The sequence below is a fragment of the Protomyctophum parallelum genome (assembly GCF_964188405.1).
Source record: "Protomyctophum parallelum genome assembly, chromosome: 19".
Taxonomy (NCBI): domain Eukaryota; kingdom Metazoa; phylum Chordata; class Actinopteri; order Myctophiformes; family Myctophidae; genus Protomyctophum; species Protomyctophum parallelum.
This window is the reverse complement of record NC_139717.1, coordinates 7,840,818-7,865,967: the sequence shown is the minus strand read 5'-3', so window position 1 is coordinate 7,865,967 and position 25,150 is coordinate 7,840,818. Positions and strand designations below refer to the sequence as shown.

Genomic DNA, 25,150 nt, shown 5'->3' with positions numbered 1-25,150 from the left:
GTGTGTGTGTGTGCGTGTGAATGTCATAATTATGCGTCGGCGAAAAAGAAAAAAACTGCTCCCATTCAGGGCGGGGGGACCGTGTGCATGTCAGTGGCCCACGCGCCCATTATTTCATGATCCGCCTTATAGGCCTATGCTTTATAATTTATATGGTTGCAACCAAAGCTTTTAAGGTACACACCGCCCACGCCACCTACTGGCGTGTAGTTGTAGTATGATCACATCCTGCCTGGATTAAGGAGATTGATATATGAATAATACTTAATATTGGTTAATAATATATTACTAGGTACTGCTAATAGTAATAATTAGTAGAAAAAAATAAAAAATAACTACAACTAATAGTAGTAGTAGTAATAATAATGATCCCAGCAACAGTCCACACTCCACAGGAGTAACCACCAGTAAACCATAGGACGTTTGTGAGATTTGCATCCACTTAGTAGACAATTTGTAGGCTTTGTGTTGGTCACCTCTAGTGGCTCCGAGTCCAATCCCAATCAGGATGGTGTATCTTCCTAAATTAACAATCTTTGGTCCTGCCTTGGCAAATAAATGATAAATGATTAAAGTTATCTCACCAATACATAGTAATAGTCAAGCCCAGAGCAGGGGTCCCCCAATTCTATACATTTAAAGAAGGATGATTGTTAATTTTGTGGAACATACCGGTAAGCGGTAATATGCTTGTAAGAGCCATGAAATGGTTTGGTTATGTTGACTATACATTCGGTCAATGAAATGAGTAGGCTGTCACTGGTGTTGATGTGGATGATTGACGGGCATAGGGGCGGACCCAAGGTTACCTTTAACATCACCTGTTCACCTGCTGTGGACACAGAGAGAGAGGGGGTGTGGGAAGCCATACTTTTTGTTGACCGCTTTATTTCATTTATTTTATTTACTTTGTAGCTGTGGACATTTTGCTTTACGTTTGAGCACCATTATGAGTTATCTACCTTGCTTTAATAAAACCCTTAAAATGCATCATTTGGATCCAGCGAATTCCTTTTGTTTGCGGCGGAGCGTGTCTGACAACATGGCCCATCCCATCGCCTCTCAGCGACTTTAAGTTTAATTTTCACGTCGCTATTACAATGCTATTGTTAAAAAGTTACCTATTGCTGCTCTAAAAGCATTTAAGCATCATAATTGTTGTCCTCCCCTCTCTCTTGGTGTGGTAAGCACACCCAGTGGTAAATCTGTACCCAGCCGTATATACTTTCTATGTGCAGCCCTGCGCACTCACTTGCACTTCATCACTAACAAGCATTCAGTCATTTATTCATCAGTGCATCATTTTATGTACACCCTAAAGGACCACAATGGCAATATGCTGTCAGCTTATTGTGTTTTTATCATTTTGATAAAGTTGTATGCATTGTACATATATCAATAAAGATGTCAAAGTATTATTGTATGTGTAGTAGAGAAAAAGGAAAGGATGTAGTCACTCCTGAGGTGGGGGGGGGTTCTGTAAACTTCTTTCCAAAGGGCTTCCTAATAATTTCTACAACTGTGTTTCTTGAACTGTCTTGAGTCTGAAAATCCCTGTCCACATTTGTCACAGGAATACAGCTTGTCCCCGGTGTGAATCTGCATGTGAGACTTAACGTGAACCATCTGATTGAACCTCATCCCACACACCTCGCACTCATATGGCTTCTCTCCCGTGTGGATGCGTAGGTGTCTGGTGAAGTTTGTGTAGAACCTGAACGCCTTGCCACACTGCTCACATTTGTGGGGTCTCTCTCCAGAGTGCAACAGCATGTGGGACTTCAGAGACTGGTGAATGATGAAGCTCTTCCCGCACACGCTGCACGCAAAGGGCCTCTCCCCGGTGTGGGTTCTTTGGTGGTACACATAGGTATTCTTGTAGAAGAAAGATTTGCCACACTCGCCGCAGGTGTACTGCTTCGGCCCGTTGTGGTGCCACTGCTCGTGCCTTTCTAACATGTAAGTCGTGTTGAAGCTCCGTCGGCATATTTTACAACTGAACTGTGACACGTCCTCTATCGTCCTGTCTGTACGATATATCACTCTGCGGTTCCCTCGGTCTCGGCCGCGCGGTCTCCCCCGTTGCGCGTATGTAGATCTTCCCTGTCCGATAATCGCGGGATCATGTTGTAATGTCATATGTTTCTTCAACTCGCAGTTGTAGAGGAAGGTCTTTCCACATAGATCACACATGAAGGGCTTAGCGGCGCCATGGAGAAGCATATGGGATTTCAGCTTTTCGCCTTGCCTGAAACTCTCGCCACAAACCTTGCATTTGTAGGGCCTCTCGCCTGTGTGAAAGCGCATATGCCTCCTTAGGTTGTTTTCGAGTGTGAAGCTGGCTCCACACACCTCACACGTAAACCCCCCTGAATGGATTTTCTGATGTTGCGTAAGCGATTTCCTCGAACCAAAATCCTTAGCGCACACTGTGCATTTGTACAGAAGTTGGCCAGTATGTACGGTCTTATGGCACTTTAGTGAAAAAGCATATTTGAAACTCTCTCCGCACTGTATGCATTTATGTGGCTTTTCACCAGAATGAACAAGCTGGTGGTTCTTTAAGCAACGTTTCGTTTTGAAGCCCTTTCCACAGGTTACACACTTGAAAGGTCTCGCATTTGTATGTACAAGCTGGTGGCTTCTCAAAAGATCTTTAGATTTGAAAACCTTCTCACAGAGCGGGCACTTGACAGACACGGGCTCCTTTTCAAGCTTCTTTTCTTCATGGTGCAACAGGTGATGCTCCAAATTGTTTATCTTCTTGAAGCGCCTCGGGCACTGGTTGCAGCCAAACATCTTCTGTTCACTGTGAATGCTCATGTGCTGCTTCAAATAACCCTCACCTCTAAAGCGCCTGTCACAGACTTCACATACAAAACATTTTGGCTTCTTTGCGGAACTCGTGGTCTGTGCAGTTTGCCCTTCAGTTTCACTAGATTCTGGCCTGATGCTTGTGTTGCCAATATCACAGGGGCCTATGGGTGAGAGGGGAAAAAAGGAATTATTACCAAAATATGAAAATACATTTCAGGTATTTGTTACATCTACGGTGTAGCGATCGATACACTCTATGGGAGGATGCCACGTGCTTAACTGAATATATGCCAGTGGCTCCACTGTTGGGCAAAATACACTGCCTGGTCAATTCAGACTAGTAGGATTAGTACTGGTATGATTATTTTCATTTCCCCCAAGTTATTGAAAAAAAACTTTAGAACAATATCAGTCACCAGAGCCAAGGAGACACTTTGTGTCTCCATAGGGAACAACTGCTGGTTGGATACATACAACAAGTCTACAAAATTAGACTAGACTAAATGGTGGTCCGTGGCTCAAATCCCAAATAATGGGCCTTGATATGAAAAATGTTGAAAACCACTGTTCTAAAATGTATTATTGAGTTATGTGGGATTAGCTTACCAGTATCACTTCCATTACACAGCGGCAGAGGGGCCCCTGCTGCTGCTGCAGTCGGTACGACTATGCGCAGCACTGCCACCGTCGGCACCACTGTGGGTGCGGGCGATACTTTGGTCAGCGGTGGTTTTCCTCCTAGCTTCCCCAGTGGCTTCAGCTGATAGACTAAGCCGGTACCTTCGAAAAGGACCGGAGAGCCTTTGAGCACGTTTTCTCTCCACCTCGTTGCGACCTCGACCTTCTCGGACACACCTAGGGGTGTAACGATACCTTTTAACATGGATACAATACGTATCACAACAATACATGGTTGATACGATACATGGATGATATTGGTTCATCATGGCGATACGATTCATTCAATGACTTAAAATCGGAAAACTAGCAAAGAAATTGTGAAACATGTGGATGAATATGGACATAAATAAGTAAACAGTGATTATCTGGTAAATAGATAATATCTGAACATGAACACATAGACAAATCCGTACCTTGACATGAACACAGAGAATACACACATTTATCAATAGACCAAGTGCAGCGATATTAAACCCCTCTTTTTCTTTTTTTCTTCTTAACATTGCTAAATACAATGCACAAGTACATAGTATTGATACAATCAAACCGAATATTTGCAGTTGCCGTTTACATTTGGATATACTTTGATTCTTGAAATTAACCCATTCTGACCGGGCACTCATTTTGGTGTCAGCATCATGTTATGCTTTAGCTATTGAAAAATAGCAGATCTACAAGCTCATATCGCGCCACCGAGTGGCGCGATACGAGCTTGTAGGTCTGCTATTTTTGAAAAATCGAAGAACGACTGACATTTTTAGAATCTGATCTCAGGTCAGAATGGGTTAATCAGACCAGTGTGTGTCCAGTGGAAACCTCGTATGAATCTGATCTCAGGTCAGAATGGGTTAAAATCGGTTTTTCGATGCAGTTACTATCGTCCCTACTATACTACCACCCCTAGGCTCACCTTTCAGCCTAGTGCGCAGCGCCTCGTTCTCCCTGAGCAGTGGTGAGGAAAGCTGGGTAAAGAGGCTGTCGATCTTTCGAGTCGCCTCGTGTGCCATCGAGTGGAGGATGCTGGCATGTTGGGCCTGGGAATGGAAATTGCAAAGAAGAAATGTGTGTTGGTTTATTCGTGTTACAAACCCCAGCTTACCTATTCTGAGTATATTTCGAGATATTGGAACATTCCGTGAAAATAGCAGATCTACGAGCTTATAAATCAAGGTGTATCTTTCAATAGTTGAAGTGGTTAACCTTTAGAATTTGCACTGGAACCGCCTACCAGGGGAACTGAGGCTAACTTACTGTGAAGCTGTTCACATAGTTTGCTACTACAGGGAAAACATGCACATATGTTACTATTTAATTTTTTGAGTGGTGCAACCACTCCAAGGAACAGCTTTGTCCCTATGTCCCAACCTATGTGACTATGTCCCTGTGTGCCGATGTTTAGAGTACCAATAGGGGGTGCTGTTGCACCATTCGCTTCAGACTGGTCTGATTGTTTGAGTGGTGCAAACACTCCAAGGAACAGCTTTGCCCCTATGTCCACTCCTAACCTATGTGACTATGTGCCAATGTTTACCAATAGGGGCCGGGTTTTGTTGTTTGAATGTTATGCCATGCCATCTATATGCTGCTGCATTGTCTGTAAGGAAGCCAACAAAAATAAGTTTTACTCTTATGTACCTGTACACAAGATGGAACAATAAAGTACAACCTTGAACTCAAGTTTGAAATCCCTCCTAAAGACCCATTTTTATAGAATGGCCTTTGTATCTCCTTGATTAATATCTTGTTTGTTTGTTATTTTGCATTTTCTACTGCCATTTCATTATTGATTTATTCTGTTGTTATTGCTGTTTTGATTGTTCAAGCACTTTGTTTAAAAAAGTGCTATTAAAATAAAGTTGTATTATTATTATTATTATTCTTATTCTGTGATGTTAACCTTCCTACCTACATGACTGCTTGCCTAAATATGTCCCAAACCGCCCGCTAAGGTCTTCCACTGCTGGCCTGCTCGCTTTGCCTAAAAAAATGGCAACTAAAAAATACGGGGAAGCAGCTTTTTGCTTCTACGGGCCATCGGCATGGAACAAGCTCCCTCTGTACCTTCGTCAGGCAGCCTCTGTAGACATTTTTAAAGCTCAGCTCAAGACCCACTTCTACAACATTGCCTTTAAGTGATCTTATATTTTTTGTTATTCATGTCCTCACTGTATTGCATTACTGCTTGTTTTTTAATGTCGTTGCCTTGCTTTTCTTTTATGCTTTGCTTTTATTTTATTCTCCATTGTTCTGTAAAGCACTTTGAGCTGCATTTGATGTCATGAAAGGTGCTATACAAATAAAGTTTTATTATTATTATTATTATTATTATTAAGAGAGGACACAGATTAAGAACATGAATATATCTAGCTTGGAAACAAGACAAATCTGCCAGAGCAAAACAAACTAATATCTAATATCACTGCAGACTGCAGTGATATTAGTCTGGCCATGCGGCATGCCAGGCTAGAATAGATCCATTTTAATTTCCAAAAACAAAGGACTAATTTTGTTCTTAATACAATCAAGTCTTCGACATGATCTACTTTTTTTGCATTTGGATATGTGCTGAAAGTGTGGTCTATAGTTTGGACCCAAGCTAGCAGGACTCATGTTATCTCACAAAATGATATTGTTCCCATTATATCACATACTGTGCAGCCTGTTTGTAAGTGTACAGTTATTTCAGGAATACAGAATGTGCATCTTTGGTTTTGAGTTGACACTCAAAACAGATTGCACAATTGCCTACCCAGAATGCATCCCGATAAATCCAATATGGCCGTGTCCGCAAATTGCGGCTATATTGTGTGACCAACTCCCAAAATACATGCATTGATCAACCACACAACTAAAAACAAAACAACATTCTGATTGATTGATTCTTTTTATTTCACAGTATGTATTAGAAATATAATGGGTACATTTCAAACGAAAGCACAAGTCAATACAACAAACCTGGTACTTTGTGGACGAAATCATGAAAAACAAGCACAAGACATCAGGGTCCACCATTTTCAATTCATCATAACAATTAAATACGTACACATAATTATACACTTGTGACTCCTATGACAACTTCTGCTAGTGAGTGAACTATTAATCTCACCTTCCAGTTATCATGCAGCACCTTGTGGTCTTTCTGTGTGCCTCCTCGGCAGATGACATCAACTGAAGCTTCAATAACAATCTCCACAATGGACATAGTTTCCGAATAGAACACTTCGTTTTCTGGCATTTTTTTGTTTTGTTTAGTTTTCCCCCCCCTACGTTGCAGATTTACTATGCAAAGAATAAGGAGCAGGAGATGCAACTATAACTTCTTCGTGCAAGGCAAGCATTATTACATTACAAGTTGGAAACGTCAGAATCAGAAGATACGCTGTTGTTTACAACAGGACGACCTATCCTATCACGGCAGCGTCTAGTGAGCTCATCTAGGGCAGCGTCTAGTGAACAGATCTAATGAACAGATTTAAGGCTTCCGGTGGACGATCTCTTCAAAATAAGAGTACCCTCTAGAGTATTGAAAAAAAGTTTAATTTGCACATTAAAACTACAAATTAAGCATTTAAATGATGCTATATGATGCTATAAGACACACATTATGTTTCTGTGTAAGAATAAGTAATTAAATCCTTATAATAATAATAATAAAGTTATCTAAATGGATGCTATTCACTGGAGTGCATGGACTTTATAAAGTGGGCACTGGACAAAAGACGGCTCCGCAAGGCAACTATCTGGACATACCCACGCGTTCGGGGAGATGTCCTATACCACACCCCACTCTCCGCTAAGCGGGAGAGGTGTAAAATTCACAGCAGCAGACCTTCTACTGGGGTCAAGGCTGACAAAAAGTACCGTTTCCGGACCCAGAATGGACACTGGACAAAAGACGGCTCCGCGAGGCAACTATCTGGACATACCCACGCGTTCGGGGAGATGTCCTGTACCACACCCCACTCTCCGCTAAGCGGGAGAGGTGTAAAATTCACAGCAGCAGACCTTCTACTGTGGTCAACGCTGAAAAAAGTACCGTTTCCGGACCCAGAATGGACACTGGACAAAGAGGCCTCCGCGAGGCAACTATCTGGACATACCCACACGTTCGGGGAGATGTCCTCTACCACACCACACTCTCCGCTAAGCGGGAGAGGTGTAAAATTCACAGCAGCAGACCTTCTACTGGGGTCAATGCTGACAAAAAGTACCGTTTCCGGACCCAGAATGGACACTGGACAAAGAGGCCTCCGCGAGGCAACTATCTGGACATACCCACACGTTCGGGGAGATGTCCTCTACCACACCACACTCTCCGCTAAGCGGGAGAGGTGTAAAATTCACAGCAGCAGACCTTCTACTGGGGTCAAGGCTGACAAAAAGTACCGTTTCCGGACCCAGAATGGACACTGGACAAAAGACGGCTCCGCGAGGCAACTATCTGGACATACCCACGCGTTCGGGGAGATGTCCTGTACCACACCCCACTCTCCGCTAAGCGGGAGAGGTGTAAAATTCACAGCAGCAGACCTTCTACTGGGGTCAATGCTGACAAAAAGTACCGTTTCCGGACCCAGAATGGACACTGGACAAAGAGGCCTCCGCGAGGCAACTATCTGGACATACCCACACGTTCGGGGAGATGTCCTCTACCACACCACACTCTCCGCTAAGCGGGAGAGGTGTAAAATTCACAGCAGCAGACCTTCTACTGGGGTCAAGGCTGACAAAAAGTACCGTTTCCGGACCCAGAATGGACACTGGACAAAAGACGGCTCCGCGAGGCAACTATCTGGACATACCCACGCGTTCGGGGAGATGTCCTGTACCACACCCCACTCTCCGCTAAGCGGGAGAGGTGTAAAATTCACAGCAGCAGACCTTCTACTGTGGTCAACGCTGAAAAAAGTACCGTTTCCGGACCCAGAATGGACACTGGACAAAGAGGCCTCCGCGAGGCAACTATCTGGACATACCCACATGTTCGGGGAGATGTCCTCTACCACACCACACTCTCCGCTAAGCGGGAGAGGTGTAAAATTCACAGCAGCAGACCTTCTACTGGGGTCAATGCTGACAAAAAGTACCGTTTCCGGACCCAGAATGGACACTGGACAAAGAGGCCTCCGCGAGGCAACTATCTGGACATACCCACACGTTCGGGGAGATGTCCTCTACCACACCACACTCTCCGCTAAGCGGGAGAGGTGTAAAATTCACAGCAGCAGACCTTCTACTGGGGTCAAGGCTGACAAAAAGTACCGTTTCCGGACCCAGAATGGACACTGGACAAAAGACGGCTCCGCGAGGCAACTATCTGGACATACCCACGCGTTCGGGGAGATGTCCTGTACCACACCCCACTCTCCGCTAAGCGGGAGAGGTGTAAAATTCACAGCAGCAGACCTTCTACTGTGGTCAACGCTGAAAAAAGTACCGTTTCCGGACCCAGAATGGACACTGGACAAAGAGGCCTCCGCGAGGCAACTATCTGGACATACCCACGTGTTCGGGGAGATGTCCTCTACCACACCACACTCTCCGCTAAGCGGGAGAGGTGTAAAATTCACAGCAGCAGACCTTCTACTGGGGTCAACGCTCAAAAAAGTGCTGTGCCTTGGGGCATTGACATGAAATCACTTTCTCTACGCAAGCTAAGTCAGGTCAAGGAGTTACCTCTAGCTTTGGAATGGGTGTCACTTGTGTGCGTTGATTGCATCTGTCTGTGCATTTATGCATTTGTTTGTCCTGACGAAACTTGATTATTTCTCGACTGTTTATTTTCTCGTATGACACGACATAGAAACTACTTGTGACTACTGTCTTTGTGTGCTGTCGAGCGGATGTTCTTTGCATCAAAGGTATAGCCTGCTGTGTCATTTGATTCATTTGTCCAGATATGCCATTTATGATCTTTAAGGATGTAGGCCTACAATGACGCATATGGTGGCCTGTCGAAAAATACACACATACTGGTCAAAGCATACTCATTTTGGTGGTACAGACAGGATAAATTGAACGTTTTTGGAATTTTTGTGCCAGCTCTTAACAGGAGAAGTAAGGTCTGTGGGCTGTTAATTACTTCATATGTTGATAAGCTCTTTTCCTGCTGACATGTTTCACATTGTTCAGATTGAGCAGGTAATATTTGTGCAATAGTGTCTAAGATGCCTTTTTGTGACACGTCAAGTGGCTGCACTATGAATTGTGACATGTTCTTTGTAGATGGTAAGGCCTTGTCACCACATTGAGTACAACTATACAGACTAAGACTTTTCAGGCAAAGCAGGTCATCTCCAAGGAAAGGAGACCGAAGTGTGTATTCTAAAAAGCTGTTTAATATGGTGCATTCTTCTGTCCTAGAACATTTCTGAGACACTAATGACACTGATGTGTTGGCTAGATTGAATTTCTCAAGTTTCCGTCTAAATGTTGAGTCCTGCGCTGCTGCTTCTTCAAGCCGTGTGTGACATTTTTTTATAGCAGATGTCTGTTGTAGAAATGTTAGAATTGGTAATGGTATAGCTTCACACATATTGTCATTTAGACTTTCATTGCATAAAACCACATCATCATCATCTTCTTCCAAATTGTCCTCCGTTATTGTTCTGTTAATTGCTTTCAACTGTCCAGGCACAGAATGTACAGATGTCTGTATGTTTTGCTTGAACAACTGTGTGGACACCACACATACTCAACCAAACTACTAGTTTGTGTATAAAATCTAATGGGTCATTGTGCATTCCTAAGGCCAAGTAAGATGCTATTCACTAGTTGTTGAGTGACACCACAGATTGTTTTGCAATCAAATGTGTGACCTGGATTTTGAAAAAACGCTTGAATGAGAGCTGCTAAATTCCCCGGCATAGATGACAACTGAACCATCGAAGTAGGTGTCAATGGTTTCAATTTATCTTGTACTACTTGTAGATGCAGTATACCCACGCGTTCGGGGAGATGTCCTGTACCACACCCCACTCTCCGCTAAGTGGGAGAGGTGTAAAATTCACGGCAGCAGACCTTCTACTGAGGTCAACGCTCAAAAAAGTGCTGTGCCTTGGGGCATTGACAATTATTTAATTAACGAATTAAATGACCTTATTTTATTCTGAAGGCAACCGGATGTCTTAAATTAGCTAGCTCTCAGACAGGAAATTCTAAATTAGCTCATAAGACGGAGCCAAATATCTGTCTGAGAGTGGAGCCTGCCTGGCAAATTACATGGGGGGTCCTTTTTGTGGGCTTGGCCGAAAGTGGGCGTTACCAAAAGGTGGGCGTGGCCATGGCCGCCAGAAGTCTGTCAGATTTTGACAGCTTCAAATTAGTGTTAAACATAATATAACCCAATTGACTCCAGTCCTCTCTGTTTAATATATCTATAATGAAACTATATAAACTATGCATATACCATGAAGTGCTATGACTACTAGCTCTGGTCCATAGCTCTAATGCGTTTCATTTAGAGCTATGTTACTCTAAACTTCCCCGCTCGCATGAATGCAGACCAGCCTCTACTCTTTGGCGTAAATAAAAAGAACGTTTTTGCTACACATAAAAACAAAGGCGAGTTGTGTCATTAGAAAGCCTACTTTGGTAATTGGTTCTAGTTCTAGTGAACAGAAATAATAAATAAATAGACTTGGTAACCTAACTGTAGGGAGTGCAAACACATTAAAGAACCTGGGGGTTATCATCTATGAAAAGGCAACACAATGAGCAGAAAATAAAAATGAACCATGTAAATACAACAAATTGAGCAGAGCACTGCAGGGAGTTGAACCCCATTCCGGTAAACCAGAAGTACCACAACCAGTGCCTTGGTTTTTGTTTTGTTTTACGAGGTCCATTCGTTGAAATGTAAATGTTGCATTGCAACGGTAAAGTAATTTCACAATTGACATTGTAGGCAATAATTAATAACGGTATGGCACCAGGCCAAAGCCATGGGGATAGAGTATGTTTTGCACTCTGAGTGAGTGTGTGTGTGTGTGTGTGTCCGTCAGTTTGTTAACAGCTAATCTCCAGCACCATTAACCCGGTCGATGCCAAATTTTGCACACACACTCCCTGGATGCCAACGATGAACCTCTGTCCCAAATTTTCCAGAACGGCCTGTATAGCACCACACATCTTTGTATGCCCTCCGAGACTATGGACTATAGCCTTTCGCTTTTCCGCGATTTAACCTTTTTTCAAATCGTGAACAATGATGAAGAATCGCGCACTATAGCATGCCACTTAATGACCTTGGGGTCATCAAGGTCATTGATATTGATCAATAACCTTGAGCAGTATAAATGACCTTCAATAAGACTAGTAAATGACCTTGACCAGTATAAATGACCTTGACAAGTACAAATGACCTTGACCAGTATAAATGACCGTGACCAGTATATGACTGAGCAGTATAAATTACCTTCATGAGACTAGTAAATTACCTTGACCAGTATAAATGACCTTCATAAGACTAGTAAATGATCTTCACCAGTATGAATTACCTTGACCAGTATGCGGTCCGTGACCATGGACTATAGCCTTTCGCTTTTCCTTGATTTTCACCTTTTTTTTAAATCCTCAACAATGATGAAGAATCGCACACAATAGCGCGCCGCTCAATGACCTGAGACCATGGACCAATGAACCATGTAAATATAACACATTGAGCAGGGCACTGCAGGGAGTTGAACCCCGTTCCGGTAAACCAGAAGTCCGACACCAGTGCCTTAGTTTTTGTGTTGTTGTTCATTTACAGGTCCAGGTGTGCATACGCATGTGCGCCTGTGCGTGTGTAGGTGCATTTGTGCATGTCTGTGCACGCTTCAATGACCACTGTTGGACCCCATGGGGATCAAGGACCTCAGGGAGCCACCCATAATTCACAACGGTCACAGCGAACTCTGTTGCATCACAACTGGTGGCCAACAGTCGTAACCAACACCGCCACCGACCCACAGGAGAATACCATCGCACAGTGGTATCAGACCAACCACAATCAGCCAGCCCTCAAACCAAACCCTTCGACCTAGAAGAACTCGAAACTGCAATGGGAAAGTTGAAACCCGGAAAAGCAGCAGGGATTGATGACATACTGGCAGAAATTATACAGCACCTGGAACCTAACGCAAAGACCTGGCTCGTAGGGATGCTGAATACATGCATGGCACAGAAAACCATCCCTTCTGTCTGGAGAACGGCCAAAGTGGTTGCAATCCCTAAACCTGGCAAAGACCCATCATCCCCAAAGAGCTACCGACCCATTTCCCTCCTCTGCATCACCTACAAGAGAGGCTGCTACTCCAACGCCTCATGCCACTCATAGACACCAAACTGACTAAAGACCAAGCTGGTTTCCGTCCCGGCCGCTCCTGTGCTGGACAGAGCTCAACCTCACCCAACACATTGAGGATGGGTTTGAGGGAAAACAAATAACTGGAGCAGCAACTGGAGGGCGAAGCAAGCACGCAGGCAGCTTGTGCCTGCCTGCCTGCGTGCGTGCCTGCCTGCCTTCCTCATGTGGAAGCTGCGTAGTTGAGTTTGTGTGTGTCTTTCTTTTTCTGTCTTTCTTTCTTAGGACGAAGATCAAGGTAGACGCCGTTGGAAGGCTCAACACAAGCCGATGCCCCTAGAGATCCATCCCAAAGCTTCCCTCAGGGAGTCCAGCAAGCCAGCTAGCCAGCAAGCCCGCCCAGTCAGCCAACGCAGCCAGCCAGCTCCGCCAGTCAGCCAGTGTAGAAAGTCAGGCTGCCAAGCCAGCGCACATCAGCCCTTGCAGTCAACCATTGTAGCCATACCAGCCTTGCTCAGTCAGCTCAGCCAGGCCTCTCTCGAGGCCTGGCTTAGGGTCTTTGCCAGGTTTAGGGATTGCAACCACTTTGGCCTTTTTCCAGACAGAAGGGGTGGTTTTCTGTGCTGTGCATGTGTTCAACACCTGACCCTGTCCCAACACCTGTTTACATTCGAGGGTCGCCGGTCCTCTCGAACGGAACAGTTTAACGTCATGCCCAGGACGAAAAGATATAGAGAACACCAACATGACAAATAACAGCAGGAAGGCATGGGCCACAATCCACCGTCTTGGCAAAGACCACACCACCCATAATTCACAACGGTCACAGCAAACTCTATTGCATCACAACTGGTGTAGTTATTGGATGGAGCCCGCACACCACCAAAAAAAAGAAAAACAACATACTATAGTATGCCCTCCGTGACCATGGACTTTAGCCTTTCGCTTTTCTGCAATTTAACCTTTTTTCAAATCCTCAACAATGATGAAGAATCGCGCACTATAGCGTGCCACTTAATGACCTTGACCAATATCAATGACCTTGAGCAGTATAAATTACCTTCAATAAGACTAGTAAATGACCTTGACCAGTATAAATGACCTTGACAAGTACAAATGACCTTGACCAGTATAAATGACCTTCACCAGTAGAAATGACCGTGACCAGTATATGACTGTGACCAGTATAAATTACCTTCATGAGACTAGTAATTGACCTTGACCAGTATAAATGACCTTTAGAAGACTAGTAAATGATCTTCACCAGTATAAATGACCTTTAGAAGACTAGTAAATGATCTTCACCAGTATAAATTACCTTGACCAGTATGCGGTCCGTGACCATGGACTATAGCCTTTTGCTTTTCCTTGATTTTCACCTTTAAAAAATCCTCAACAATGATGAAGAATCGCACACTATAGCGCGCCGCTCAATGACCTGAGACCATGGACCAATGAATGAAATACAACACATTGAGCAGGGCACTGCAGGGAGTTGAACCCCGTTCCGGTAAACCAGAAGTCCGACACCAGTGCCTTAGTTTTTGTGTTGTTGTTCATTTAAAGGTCCAGGTGTGCATACGCATGTGCCCCTGTGTGTGTAGGTGCATGTGTGCATGTGTGTGCACGCTTCAATGACCACTGTTGGACCCAATGGCGATCAAGGACCTCAGGGAGCCACCCATAATTCACAACAGTCACAGCGAACTCTGTTGCATCACAACTGGTGGCCAACAGTCGTAACCAACACCGCCACGACCCACAGGAGAATACCATCGCACAGTGGTATCAGACCAACCACAATCAGCCAGCCCTCAAACCAAACCCTTCGACCTAGAAGAACTCAAAACTGCAATGGGAAAGTTGAAACCCGGAAAAGCAGCAGGGATTGATGACATACTGGCAGAAATTATACAGCACCTGGAACCTAACGCAAAGACCTGGCTCGTGGGGATGCTGAACACATGCATGGCACAGAAAACCATCCCTTCTGTCTGGAGAAAAGCCAAAGTGGTTGCAATCCCCAAACCTGGCAAAGACCCATCATCCTCAAAGAGCTACCGACCCATTTCCCTCCTCTGCATCACCTACAAGAGAGGCTGCTACTCCAACGCCTCATACCACTCATAGACACCAAGCTGACTAAAGACCAAGCTGGTTTCCGTCCCGTCCTGTGCTGGACAGAGCTCAACCTCACCCAACACATTGAGGATGGGTTTGAGGGAAAACAAATAACTGGAGCAGCAACTGGAGGGCGAAGCAAGCACGCAGGCAGCTTGTGCCTGCCTGCGTGCCTGCCTGCCTTCCTCATGTGGAAGCTGCATAGTTGAGTTTGTGTGTGTGTTTCTTTTTCTGTCTTTCTTTCTTAGGACGAAGATCAAGGTAGACGCCGTTGGAAGGCTCAACACAAGCCGATGCCCCTAGAGATCCATCCCAAAGCTTCCCTCAGGGAGTCCAGCAAGCCAGCTAGCCAGCAAGCCCGCCCAGTCAGCCAACGCAGCCAGCCAGCTCCGCCAGTCAGCCAGTGTAGAAAGTCAGGCTGCCAAGCCAGCGTACATCAGCCCTTGCAGTCAACCATTGTAGCCATACCAGCCTTGCTCAGTCAGCTCAGCCAGGCCTCTCTCGAGGCCTGGCTCTCTGTCTGCCTGGCCCGGTCTGCCCCGCCCTGCCTTGCAGCAACAGAACCAGCCTTGCTGGCAAGCCAGCCAGCTCAGAATACGAGCTCAGCAAGCCAGCGCAGCTGGCAAGCACGCAGTTAGTCTAAACCAGTTTCAGACTGGCAGGCCAAGGCAGACAGACAGGAAGACCGAGGCGCCTAGGCAGGCAGACAGGCCAGGAAGGCAACAAAGTGCAGGCAGGGGGACTGTCCGGCCTAAGGCTGCGCTGCAAGGGTTGGAGCCTGGCCAGCTCCTGCTGGTCTAGACTGAGTGGCTGTGGCTGCACAGTAAGGCTGCGGTAACCTAGTCTGGGCTTGCTGCTGCACTGGCTTGCTCAGCTCGCATTCTGAGCTGGCTGGCTTTCCAGAAAGGCTGGTTCTGTTGCTGCAAGGCAGGGCAGGGCAGACCGGGCCAGGCAGACAGAGAGCCAGGCCTCAAGAGAGGCCTGGCTGAGCTGACTGAGCAAGGCTGGTATGGCTGCAATGGCTGACTGCAAGGGCTGATATGCTCTGGCTTGGCAGCCTGACTTTCTACACTGGCTGACTGGCGGAGCTGACTGGCTGCGTTGGCTGACTGGGCAGGCTTGCTGGCTAGCTGGCTTGCTGTGCTCCCTGAGGGAAGCTTTGGGATGGATCTCTAGGGGCATCGGCTAGTGTTGAGCCTTCCTATGGCGTCTACCTTGATCTCCGTCCTAAGAAAGAAAGACAGAAAAAGAAAGACACACACAAACCCAACTATGCAGCTTCCACCTGAGGAACCGAGACGCAAGAAAAGAACTGAGCGTCACTTGGGATGGTCACAAACTCTCCAACCATACCCACCCCATGTATCTTGGAGTTACACTGGACAGGACACTCTTCTTCAAAAAAACACCTGGAGAACACAAAAGCCACGGTCAACACCCACAATAACATCCTGTGAAAACTAGTGAACTCCCAAGTGGGGCGCAGACCCACAAACAATCCGTGCAACTGCCATGGCCCTGTCTTTCTCTACAGCAGAGTATTCCTGCTCAAGCTGGAGCCGATCACGTCACACCAAATTGGTCGACACAGCCCTAAATGACACCTGTCGCATCATCACGGGATGGGTCAAGAAAACACCTGTCCCGTCCGTGCCTTTATGCGCTAGCCGGCACCTCCCCCCGCACATCAGACGACTGTGTAACGCTCAAGATGAATGGAAAACACAGGAGATAGACAGTGAAGTCTGGAATGAAATGATAGAGAACACCTCACACACACAGTTTCCTTTCGTGGCTGTTTACATTCGAGGGTCGCCGGTCCTCTCAAACGGAACAGTTTAACGTCATGCCCAGGACGAAAAGATATAGAGAACACCATAATGACAAATGACAAATAACAGCAGGAAGGCATGGGCCACAATCCACCGTCTTGGCAAAGACCACACCACCCATAATTCACAACGGTCACAGCAAATTCTGTTGCATCACAACTAGTGTAGGTATTGGATGGAGCCCGCACACCACAGGTATAAGAAAGACGTGATGCAGAGGAGGGAAATGGGTCGGTAGCTCTTCGGGGATAATGGGTCTTTGCCAGGTTTAGGGATTGCAACCACTTTGGCCTTTTTCCAGACAGAAGGGGTGGTTTTCTGTGCTGTGCATGTGTTCAGCATCCCCACAAGCCAGGGCCTTGAGTTAGGTCCCAGGTGCTGTATCATTTCTGCCAGTAGGTCATCAATCCCTGCTGCTTTTCCGGGTTTCAACTTTCCCATTGCAGTTTCAAGTTCTTCTAGGTCGAAGGGTTTGGTTTGAGTGATGGCTGATTATGGTTGGTCTGATACCACTGTGCGATGGTATTCTATGTGGGTCGGTGGCGGTGTTGGTTACAACTGTTGGCCACCAGTTGTGACCAAGACCGCCACCAACCCACAGGAGAATACCATCGCACAGTGGTATCAGACCAACCACAATCAGCCAGCCTTCAAACCAAACCCTTCGACCTAGAAGAACGTGAAACTGCAATGGGAAAGTTGAAACCCGGAAAAGCAGCAGGGATTGATGACCTACTAGCAGAAATGATACAGCACCTGGGACCTAACGGAAAGACCTGGCTTGTGGGGATGCTGAACACATGCATAGCACAGAAAACCATCCCTTCTGTCTGGAAAAAGGCCAAAGTGGTTGCAATCCCTAAACCTGGCAAAGACCCATTATCCCCAAAGAGCTACCGACCCATTTCCCTCCTCTGCATCACCTACAAGCCTATCCCGTCACACCAAATTGGTCGACACAGCCCTAAATGACACCTGTGGCATCATCATAGGATGCATCAAGACAACACCTGACCCTGTCCCAACACCTGTTTACATTCGAGGGTCGCCGGTCCTCTCGAACGGAACAGTTTAACGTCATGCCCAGGACGAAAAGATATAGAGAACACCAACATGACAAATAACAGCAGGAAGGCATGGGCCACAATCCACCGTCTTGGCAAAGACCACACCACCCATAATTCACAACGGTCACAGCAAACTCTATTGCATCACAACTGGTGTAGTTATTGGATGGAGCCCGCACACCACCAAAAAAAAAGAAAAACAACATACTATAGTATGCCCTCCGTGACCATGGACTTTAGCCTTTCGCTTTTCTGCAATTTAACCTTTTTTCAAATCCTCAACAATGATGAAGAATCGCGCACTATAGCGTGCCACTTAATGACCTTGACCAATATCAATGACCTTGAGCAGTATAAATTACCTTCAATAAGACTAGTAAATGACCTTGACCAGTATAAATGACCTTGACAAGTACAAATGACCTTGACCAGTATAAATGACCTTCACCAGTAGAAATGACCGTGACCAGTATATGACTGTGACCAGTATAAATTACCTTCATGAGACTAGTAATTGACCTTGACCAGTATAAATGACCTTTAGAAGACTAGTAAATGATCTTCACCAGTATAAATGACCTTTAGAAGACTAGTAAATGATCTTCACCAGTATAAATTACCTTGACCAGTATGCGGTCCGTGACCATGGACTATAGCCTTTTGCTTTTCCTTGATTTTCACCTTTAAAAAATCCTCAACAATGATGAAGAATCGCACACTATAGCGCGCCGCTCAATGACCTGAGACCATGGACCAATGAATGAAATACAACACATTGAGCAAGGCACTGCAGGGAGTTGAACCCCGTTCCGGTAAACCAGAAGTCCGACACCAGTGCCTTAGTTTTTGTGTTGTTGTTCATTTAAAGGTCCAGGTGTGCATACGCATGTGCCCCTGTGTGTGTAGGTGCATGTGTGCATGTGTGTGCACGCTTCAATGACCACTGTTGGACCCAATGGCGATCAAGGACCTCAGGGAGCCACCCATAATTCACAACAGTCACAGCGAACTCTGTTGCATCACAACTGGTGGCCAACAGTCGTAACCAACACCGCCACGACCCACAGGAGAATACCATCGCACAGTGGTATCAGACCAACCACAATCAGCCAGCCCTCAAACCAAACCCTTCGACCTAGAAGAACTCAAAACTGCAATGGGAAAGTTGAAACCCGGAAAAGCAGCAGGGATTGATGACATACTGGCAGAAATTATACAGCACCTGGAACCTAACGCAAAGACCTGGCTCGTGGGGATGCTGAACACATGCATGGCACAGAAAACCATCCCTTCTGTCTGGAGAAAAGCCAAAGTGGTTGCAATCCCCAAACCTGGCAAAGACCCATCATCCTCAAAGAGCTACCGACCCATTTCCCTCCTCTGCATCACCTACAAGAGAGGCTGCTACTCCAACGCCTCATACCACTCATAGACACCAAGCTGACTAAAGACCAAGCTGGTTTCCGTCCCGTCCTGTGCTGGACAGAGCTCAACCTCACCCAACACATTGAGGATGGGTTTGAGGGAAAACAAATAACTGGAGCAGCAACTGGAGGGTGAAGCAAGCATGCAGGCAGCTTGTGCCTGCCTGCGTGCCTGCCTGCCTTCCTCATGTGGAAGCTGCATAGTTGAGTTTGTGTGTGTTTTTCTTTTTCTGTCTTTCTTTCTTAGGACGAAGATCAAGGTAGACGCCGTTGGAAGGCTCAACACAAGCCGATGCCCCTAGAGATCCATCCCAAAGCTTCCCTCAGGGAGTCCAGCAAGCCAGCTAGCCAGCAAGCCCGCCCAGTCAGCCAACGCAGCCAGCCAGCTCCGCCAGTCAGCCAGTGTAGAAAGTCAGGCTGCCAAGCCAGCGCACATCAGCCCTTGCAGTCAACCATTGTAGCCATACCAGCCTTGCTCAGTCAGCTCAGCCAGGCCTCTCTCGAGGCCTGGCTCTCTGTCTGCCTGGCCCGGTCTGCCCCGCCCTGCCTTGCAGCAACAGAACCAGCCTTGCTGGCAAGCCAGCCAGCTCAGAATACGAGCTCAGCAAGCCAGCGCAGCTGGCAAGCACGCAGTTAGTCTAAACCAGTTTCAGACTGGCAGGCCAAGGCAGACAGACAGGAAGACCGAGGCGCCTAGGCAGGCAGACAGGCCAGGAAGGCAACAAAGTGCAGGCAGGGGGACTGTCCGGCCTAAGGCTGCGCTGCAAGGGTTGGAGCCTGGCCAGCTCCTGCTGGTCTAGACTGAGTGGCTGTGGCTGCACAGTAAGGCTGCGGTAACCTAGTCTGGGCTTGCTGCTGCACTGGCTTGCTCAGCTCGCATTCTGAGCTGGCTGGCTTTCCAGAAAGGCTGGTTCTGTTGCTGCAAGGCAGGGCAGGGCAGACCGGGCCAGGCAGACAGAGAGCCAGGCCTCAAGAGAGGCCTGGCTGAGCTGACTGAGCAAGGCTGGTATGGCTGCAATGGCTGACTGCAAGGGCTGATATGCTCTGGCTTGGCAGCCTGACTTTCTACACTGGCTGACTGGCGGAGCTGACTGGCTGCGTTGGCTGACTGGGCAGGCTTGCTGGCTAGCTGGCTTGCTGTGCTCCCTGAGGGAAGCTTTGGGATGGATCTCTAGGGGCATCGGCTAGTGTTGAGCCTTCCTATGGCGTCTACCTTGATCTCCGTCCTAAGAAAGAAAGACAGAAAAAGAAAGACACACAAACCCAACTATGCAGCTTCCACCTGAGGAACCGAGACGCGAGAAAAGAACTGAGCGTCACTTGGGATGGTCACAAACTCTCCAACCATACCCACCCCATGTATCTTGGAGTTACACTGGACAGGACACTCTTCTTCAAAAAAACACCTGGAGAACACAAAAGCCACGGTCAACACCCACAATAACATCCTGTGAAAACTAGTGAACTCCCAAGTGGGGCGCAGACCCACAAACAATCCGTGCAACTGCCATGGCCCTGTCTTTCTCTACAGCAGAGTATGCCTGCTCAAGCTGGAGCCGATCACGTCACACCAAATTGGTCGACACAGCCCTAAATGACACCTGTCGCATCATCACGGGATGGGTCAAGACAACACCTGTCCCGTCCGTGCCTTTATGCGCTAGCCGGCACCTCCCCCCGCACATCAGACGACTGTGTAACGCTCAAGATGAATGGAAAACACAGGAGATAGACAGTGAAGTCTGGAATGAAATGATAGAGAACACCTCACACACACAGTTTCCTTTCGTGGCCGTTTACATTCGAGGGTCGCCGGTCCTCTCGAACGGAACAGTTTAACGTCATGCCCAGGACGAAAAGATATAGAGAACACCATAATGACAAATAACAGCAGGAAGGCATGGGCCACAATCCACCGTCTTGGCAAAGACCACACCACCCATAATTCACAACGGTCACAGCAAACTCTGTTGCATCACAACTGGTGTAGGTATTGGATGGAGCCCGCACACCACAGGTATAAGAAAGACGTGATGCAGAGGAGGGAAATGGGTCGGTAGCTCTTCGGGGATAATGGGTCTTTGCCAGGTTTAGGGATTGCAACTACTCCAGCCTTTTTCCAAACAGAAGGGATGGTTTTCTGTGCTATGCATGTGTTCAGCATCCCCACAAGCCAGGTCCTTGCGATAGGTCCCAGGTGCTGTATCATTTCTGCCAGTATGCCATCAATCCCTGCTGCTTTTCCGGGTTTCAACTTTCCCATTGCAGTTTCACGTTCTTCTAAGTCGAAGGGTTTGGTTTGAGGGCTGGCTGATTGTGGTTGGTCTGATACCACTGTGCGATGGTATTCTATGTGGGTCGGTGGCGGTGTTGGTTACAACTGTTGGCCACCAGTTGTGACCAAGACCGCCACCGACCCACAGGAGAATACCATCGCACAGTGGTATCAGACCAACCACAATCAGCCAGCCCTCAAACCAAACCCTTCGACCTAGAAGAACTTGAAACTGCAATGGGAAAGTTGAAACCCGGAAAAGCAGCAGGGATTGATGACCTACTGGCAGAAATGTTACAGCACCTGGGACCCAACGCAAAGACCTGGCTTGTGGGGATGCTGAACACATGCATAGCACAGAAAACCATCCCTTCTGTCTGGGAAAAGGCCAAAGTGGTTGCAATCCCTAAACCTGGCAAAGACCCATTATCCACAAAGAGCTACCGACCCATTTCCCTCTGCATCACCTACAAGGCTATATGAGAAGCTGCTACTCCAACGCCTTGTTGCCACTCATAGATACCAAGCTGACTAAAGACCAAGCTGGTTTCCGTCCCAGCCGCTCCTGTGCTGGACAGAGCTCAACCTCACCCAACACATTGAGGATGGGTTTGAGGGGAAACAAATAACTGGAGCAGCATTCAGAGATCTCTCTGCTGCCTACGACACTGTCCAACACCGCACAATGGTCAGGAAAAGCCTCCTCAACAACAGGCGCTTCTATGTCCAGTTAAATGACCAGAGGAGTAAATGGAAAGCCCAAAAGAACGGCCTCCAACAAGGTAGCGTGCTCGCCCCCCTCCTTTTCAATATCTACACAAACGACCAGCCACTACCCAATGCCTAATGCCAGCGTTTCATCTACGCCGACAACCTCTGCATTACGACCCAACAAGCAGACTTCCAGAAGATTGAGTCTGTCCTTGAAAGTGCCCTCCAAGAAATGTCAAGCTACTACAATACAACCACCTGAAACCCAACCTATAGAGAACACCTCACACACACATAATTTCCTTTCGTGGCCGTTTACATTCGAGGGTCGCTGGTCCTCTCGAACGGAACAGTTTAACGTCATGCCCAGGACGAAAAGATATAGAGAACACCAACATGTCAAATAACAGCAGGAAGGCATGGGCCACAATCCACCGTCTTGGCAAAAACCACACCACCCATAATTCACAACGGTCACAGCAAACTCTGTTGCATCACAACTGGTGTAGGTATTGGATGGAGCCCGCACACCACAGGTATAAGAAAGACGTTCTTTGTTGAAATACTGACAGCGTTTCGATCCATTTGATCTTCATCAGGTCATGTGTACACAAAACATACACTTTTATACTAAGGGAGTGCCCCCATTAAACAATCAAAATACCACATTTTGGTGCCCCTCCCATCACTGCAGGTGTGACACGTCAACCCTGAGTGAGTAGGTGGGGACCCAGACATATTGATGTAAATATAGTCTGTTCAGAAATTGTAGTGCCTCTCATAGAGCTTGTAGGTGATGCAGAGGAGGGAAATGGGTCGGTAGCTCTTCGGGGATAATGGGTCTTTGCCAGGTTTAGGGATTGCAACTACTCCAGCCTTTTTCCAAACAGAAGGGATGGTTTTCTGTGCTATGCATGTGTTCAGCATCCCCACAAGCCAGGTCCTTGCGATAGGTCCCAGGTGCTGTATCATTTCTGCCAGTATGCCATCAATCCCTGCTGCTTTTCCGGGTTTCAACTTTCCCATTGCAGTTTCACGTTCTTCTAAGTCGAAGGGTTTGGTTTGAGGGCTGGCTGATTGTGGTTGGTCTGATACCACTGTGCGATGGTATTCTATGTGGGTCGGTGGCGGTGTTGGTTACAACTGTTGGCCACCAGTTGTGACCAAGACCGCCACCGACCCACAGGAGAATACCATCGCACAGTGGTATCAGACCAACCACAATCAGCCAGCCCTCAAACCAAACCCTTCGACCTAGAAGAACTTGAAACTGCAATGGGAAAGTTGAAACCCGGAAAAGCAGCAGGGATTGATGACCTACTGGCAGAAATGTTACAGCACCTGGGACCCAACGCAAAGACCTGGCTTGTGGGGATGCTGAACACATGCATAGCACAGAAAACCATCCCTTCTGTCTGGGAAAAGGCCAACGTGGTTGCAATCCCTAAACCTGGCATAGACCCATTATCCACAAAGAGCTACCGACCCATTTCCCTCTGCATCACCTACAAGGCTATATGAGAAGCTGCTACTCCAACGCCTTGTTGCCACTCATAGATACCAAGCTGACTAAAGACCAAGCTGGTTTCCGTCCCAGCCGCTCCTGTACTGGACAGAGCTCAACCTCACCCAACACATTGAGGATGGGTTTGAGGGGAAACAAATAACTGGAGCAGCATTCAGAGATCTCTCTGCTGCCTACGACACTGTCCAACACCGCACAATGGTCAGGAAAAGCCTCCTCAACAACAGTGTTCAGTTAAATGACCAGAGGAGTAAATGGAAAGCCGAAAAGAACGGCCTCCCACAAGGTAGCGCGCTCGCCCCCCTCCTTTTCAATATCTAAACAAACGACCAGCCACTTGAAACCCAACCCATCAAAAACCCAACTATGCAGCTTCCACCTGAGGAACCGAGACGCAAAAAAAGAACTGAGCATCACAAACTCTCAAACCATACCCACCCCATGTAACTTGGAGTTACACTGGACAGTTTAACGTCATGCCCAGGACGAAATGTTATAGAGAACACCAACATGACAAACCCTACACTTAAACCCTCTATATTTAATAAAAAACAATTCTGGACAGGAATCCTGTATTGCAGGGGTGCCCAAAAGGTACATCGTGATCTACCAGTAATCACAAAGGCTGTGCAGGTAGACCATATGGCATGCCCCTGTATATAATCTATCACTTGAATTAAGGTGACTTGACACCAGCTCAAATGTTGCACACAAACATCAGTAGCAAAAGTACAAAGTTATTGTGACAGTAATAATTGCTATAGTGTGTGTTCAGTAACAGGAATATTCCTGTCTCTCCAGCTCTTTAATAAATAGAAAAGGGTTTAATCAGGAGTTGTAGTAGCCACAGGATAATCTAAGCGGTGGATATTGCTCTTGTCTTCATGTCTTTATGTATGTAAATTGTCTTGTTGTTTGTGTCAAATGCGTGTATATGTGTTCTGCATATACTTGGCTGCTGTGTTGCAAGATAATGGGAGTTACTGATACTATGGGAGTGAATGGGAGTGAAAGGGAGGTACTGTTACTATGGGACTGATACTATGGGAGTGCATGGGAGTGGAAGGGAGTGAATGGGAGGTATTGTTACTATGGGACTGATACTATTTGAGTGAATGGGAGTGAATGGGAGGTACTGTTACTATGGGACTGATACGATGAGAGTGAATGGGACTGAATGGGGTGTACTGTTACTATGTGACTGAATGGGAGTGAATAAAAGTGAATGGGAGTGAATGGGACTGAATGAGAGGTACCGTTACTATGGGACTGTGTTTAACAAAAAACTGGAGAGACCGGGAGACCTCTGTTACTGAACAAACACTATAGCAATGATTTTGTCACAATATAGAGCTATTTAACACTGTTACTGAACACACACACTATAGCAATGATTACTGTCACACTATAG

At 46.7% G+C, this 25,150-nt stretch overlaps 1 protein-coding gene across 1 annotated transcript; it reads right to left on the bottom strand.

Annotated features, from left to right (window-relative positions):
• Positions 1-1,474: 1,474 nt before the first annotated feature.
• Positions 1,475-6,871, bottom strand: LOC310876254 (uncharacterized protein). The gene is made up of 4 exons (XM_083789739.1): positions 6,605-6,871; positions 4,409-4,532; positions 3,424-3,672; positions 1,475-2,978 (listed from the first exon to the last, which is right to left on the bottom strand). Exons 1-4 carry the CDS (start codon positions 6,731-6,733, stop codon positions 1,504-1,506), a joined length of 1,977 nt encoding a protein of 658 aa, XP_083645865.1. The 5' UTR covers positions 6,734-6,871; the 3' UTR covers positions 1,475-1,503.
• Between the last annotated feature and the right edge of the window lie 18,279 nt (positions 6,872-25,150).

Bases quoted from the DNA above. Each gene is read 5' to 3' on its own strand.
- LOC310876254 (XM_083789739.1), bottom strand. From the start codon at position 6,733: ATGCCAGAAAACGAAGTGTTCTATTCGGAAACTATGTCCATTGTGGAG. The intron at 4,533-6,604 runs GTGAGATTAATA...TTCCATTCCCAG, and splicing joins TGCTGCATGATAACTGGAAG to GCCCAACATGCCAGCATCCT. The intron at 2,979-3,423 runs GTAAGCTAATCC...TCTCACCCATAG, and splicing joins GTGTAATGGAAGTGATACTG to GCCCCTGTGATATTGGCAAC.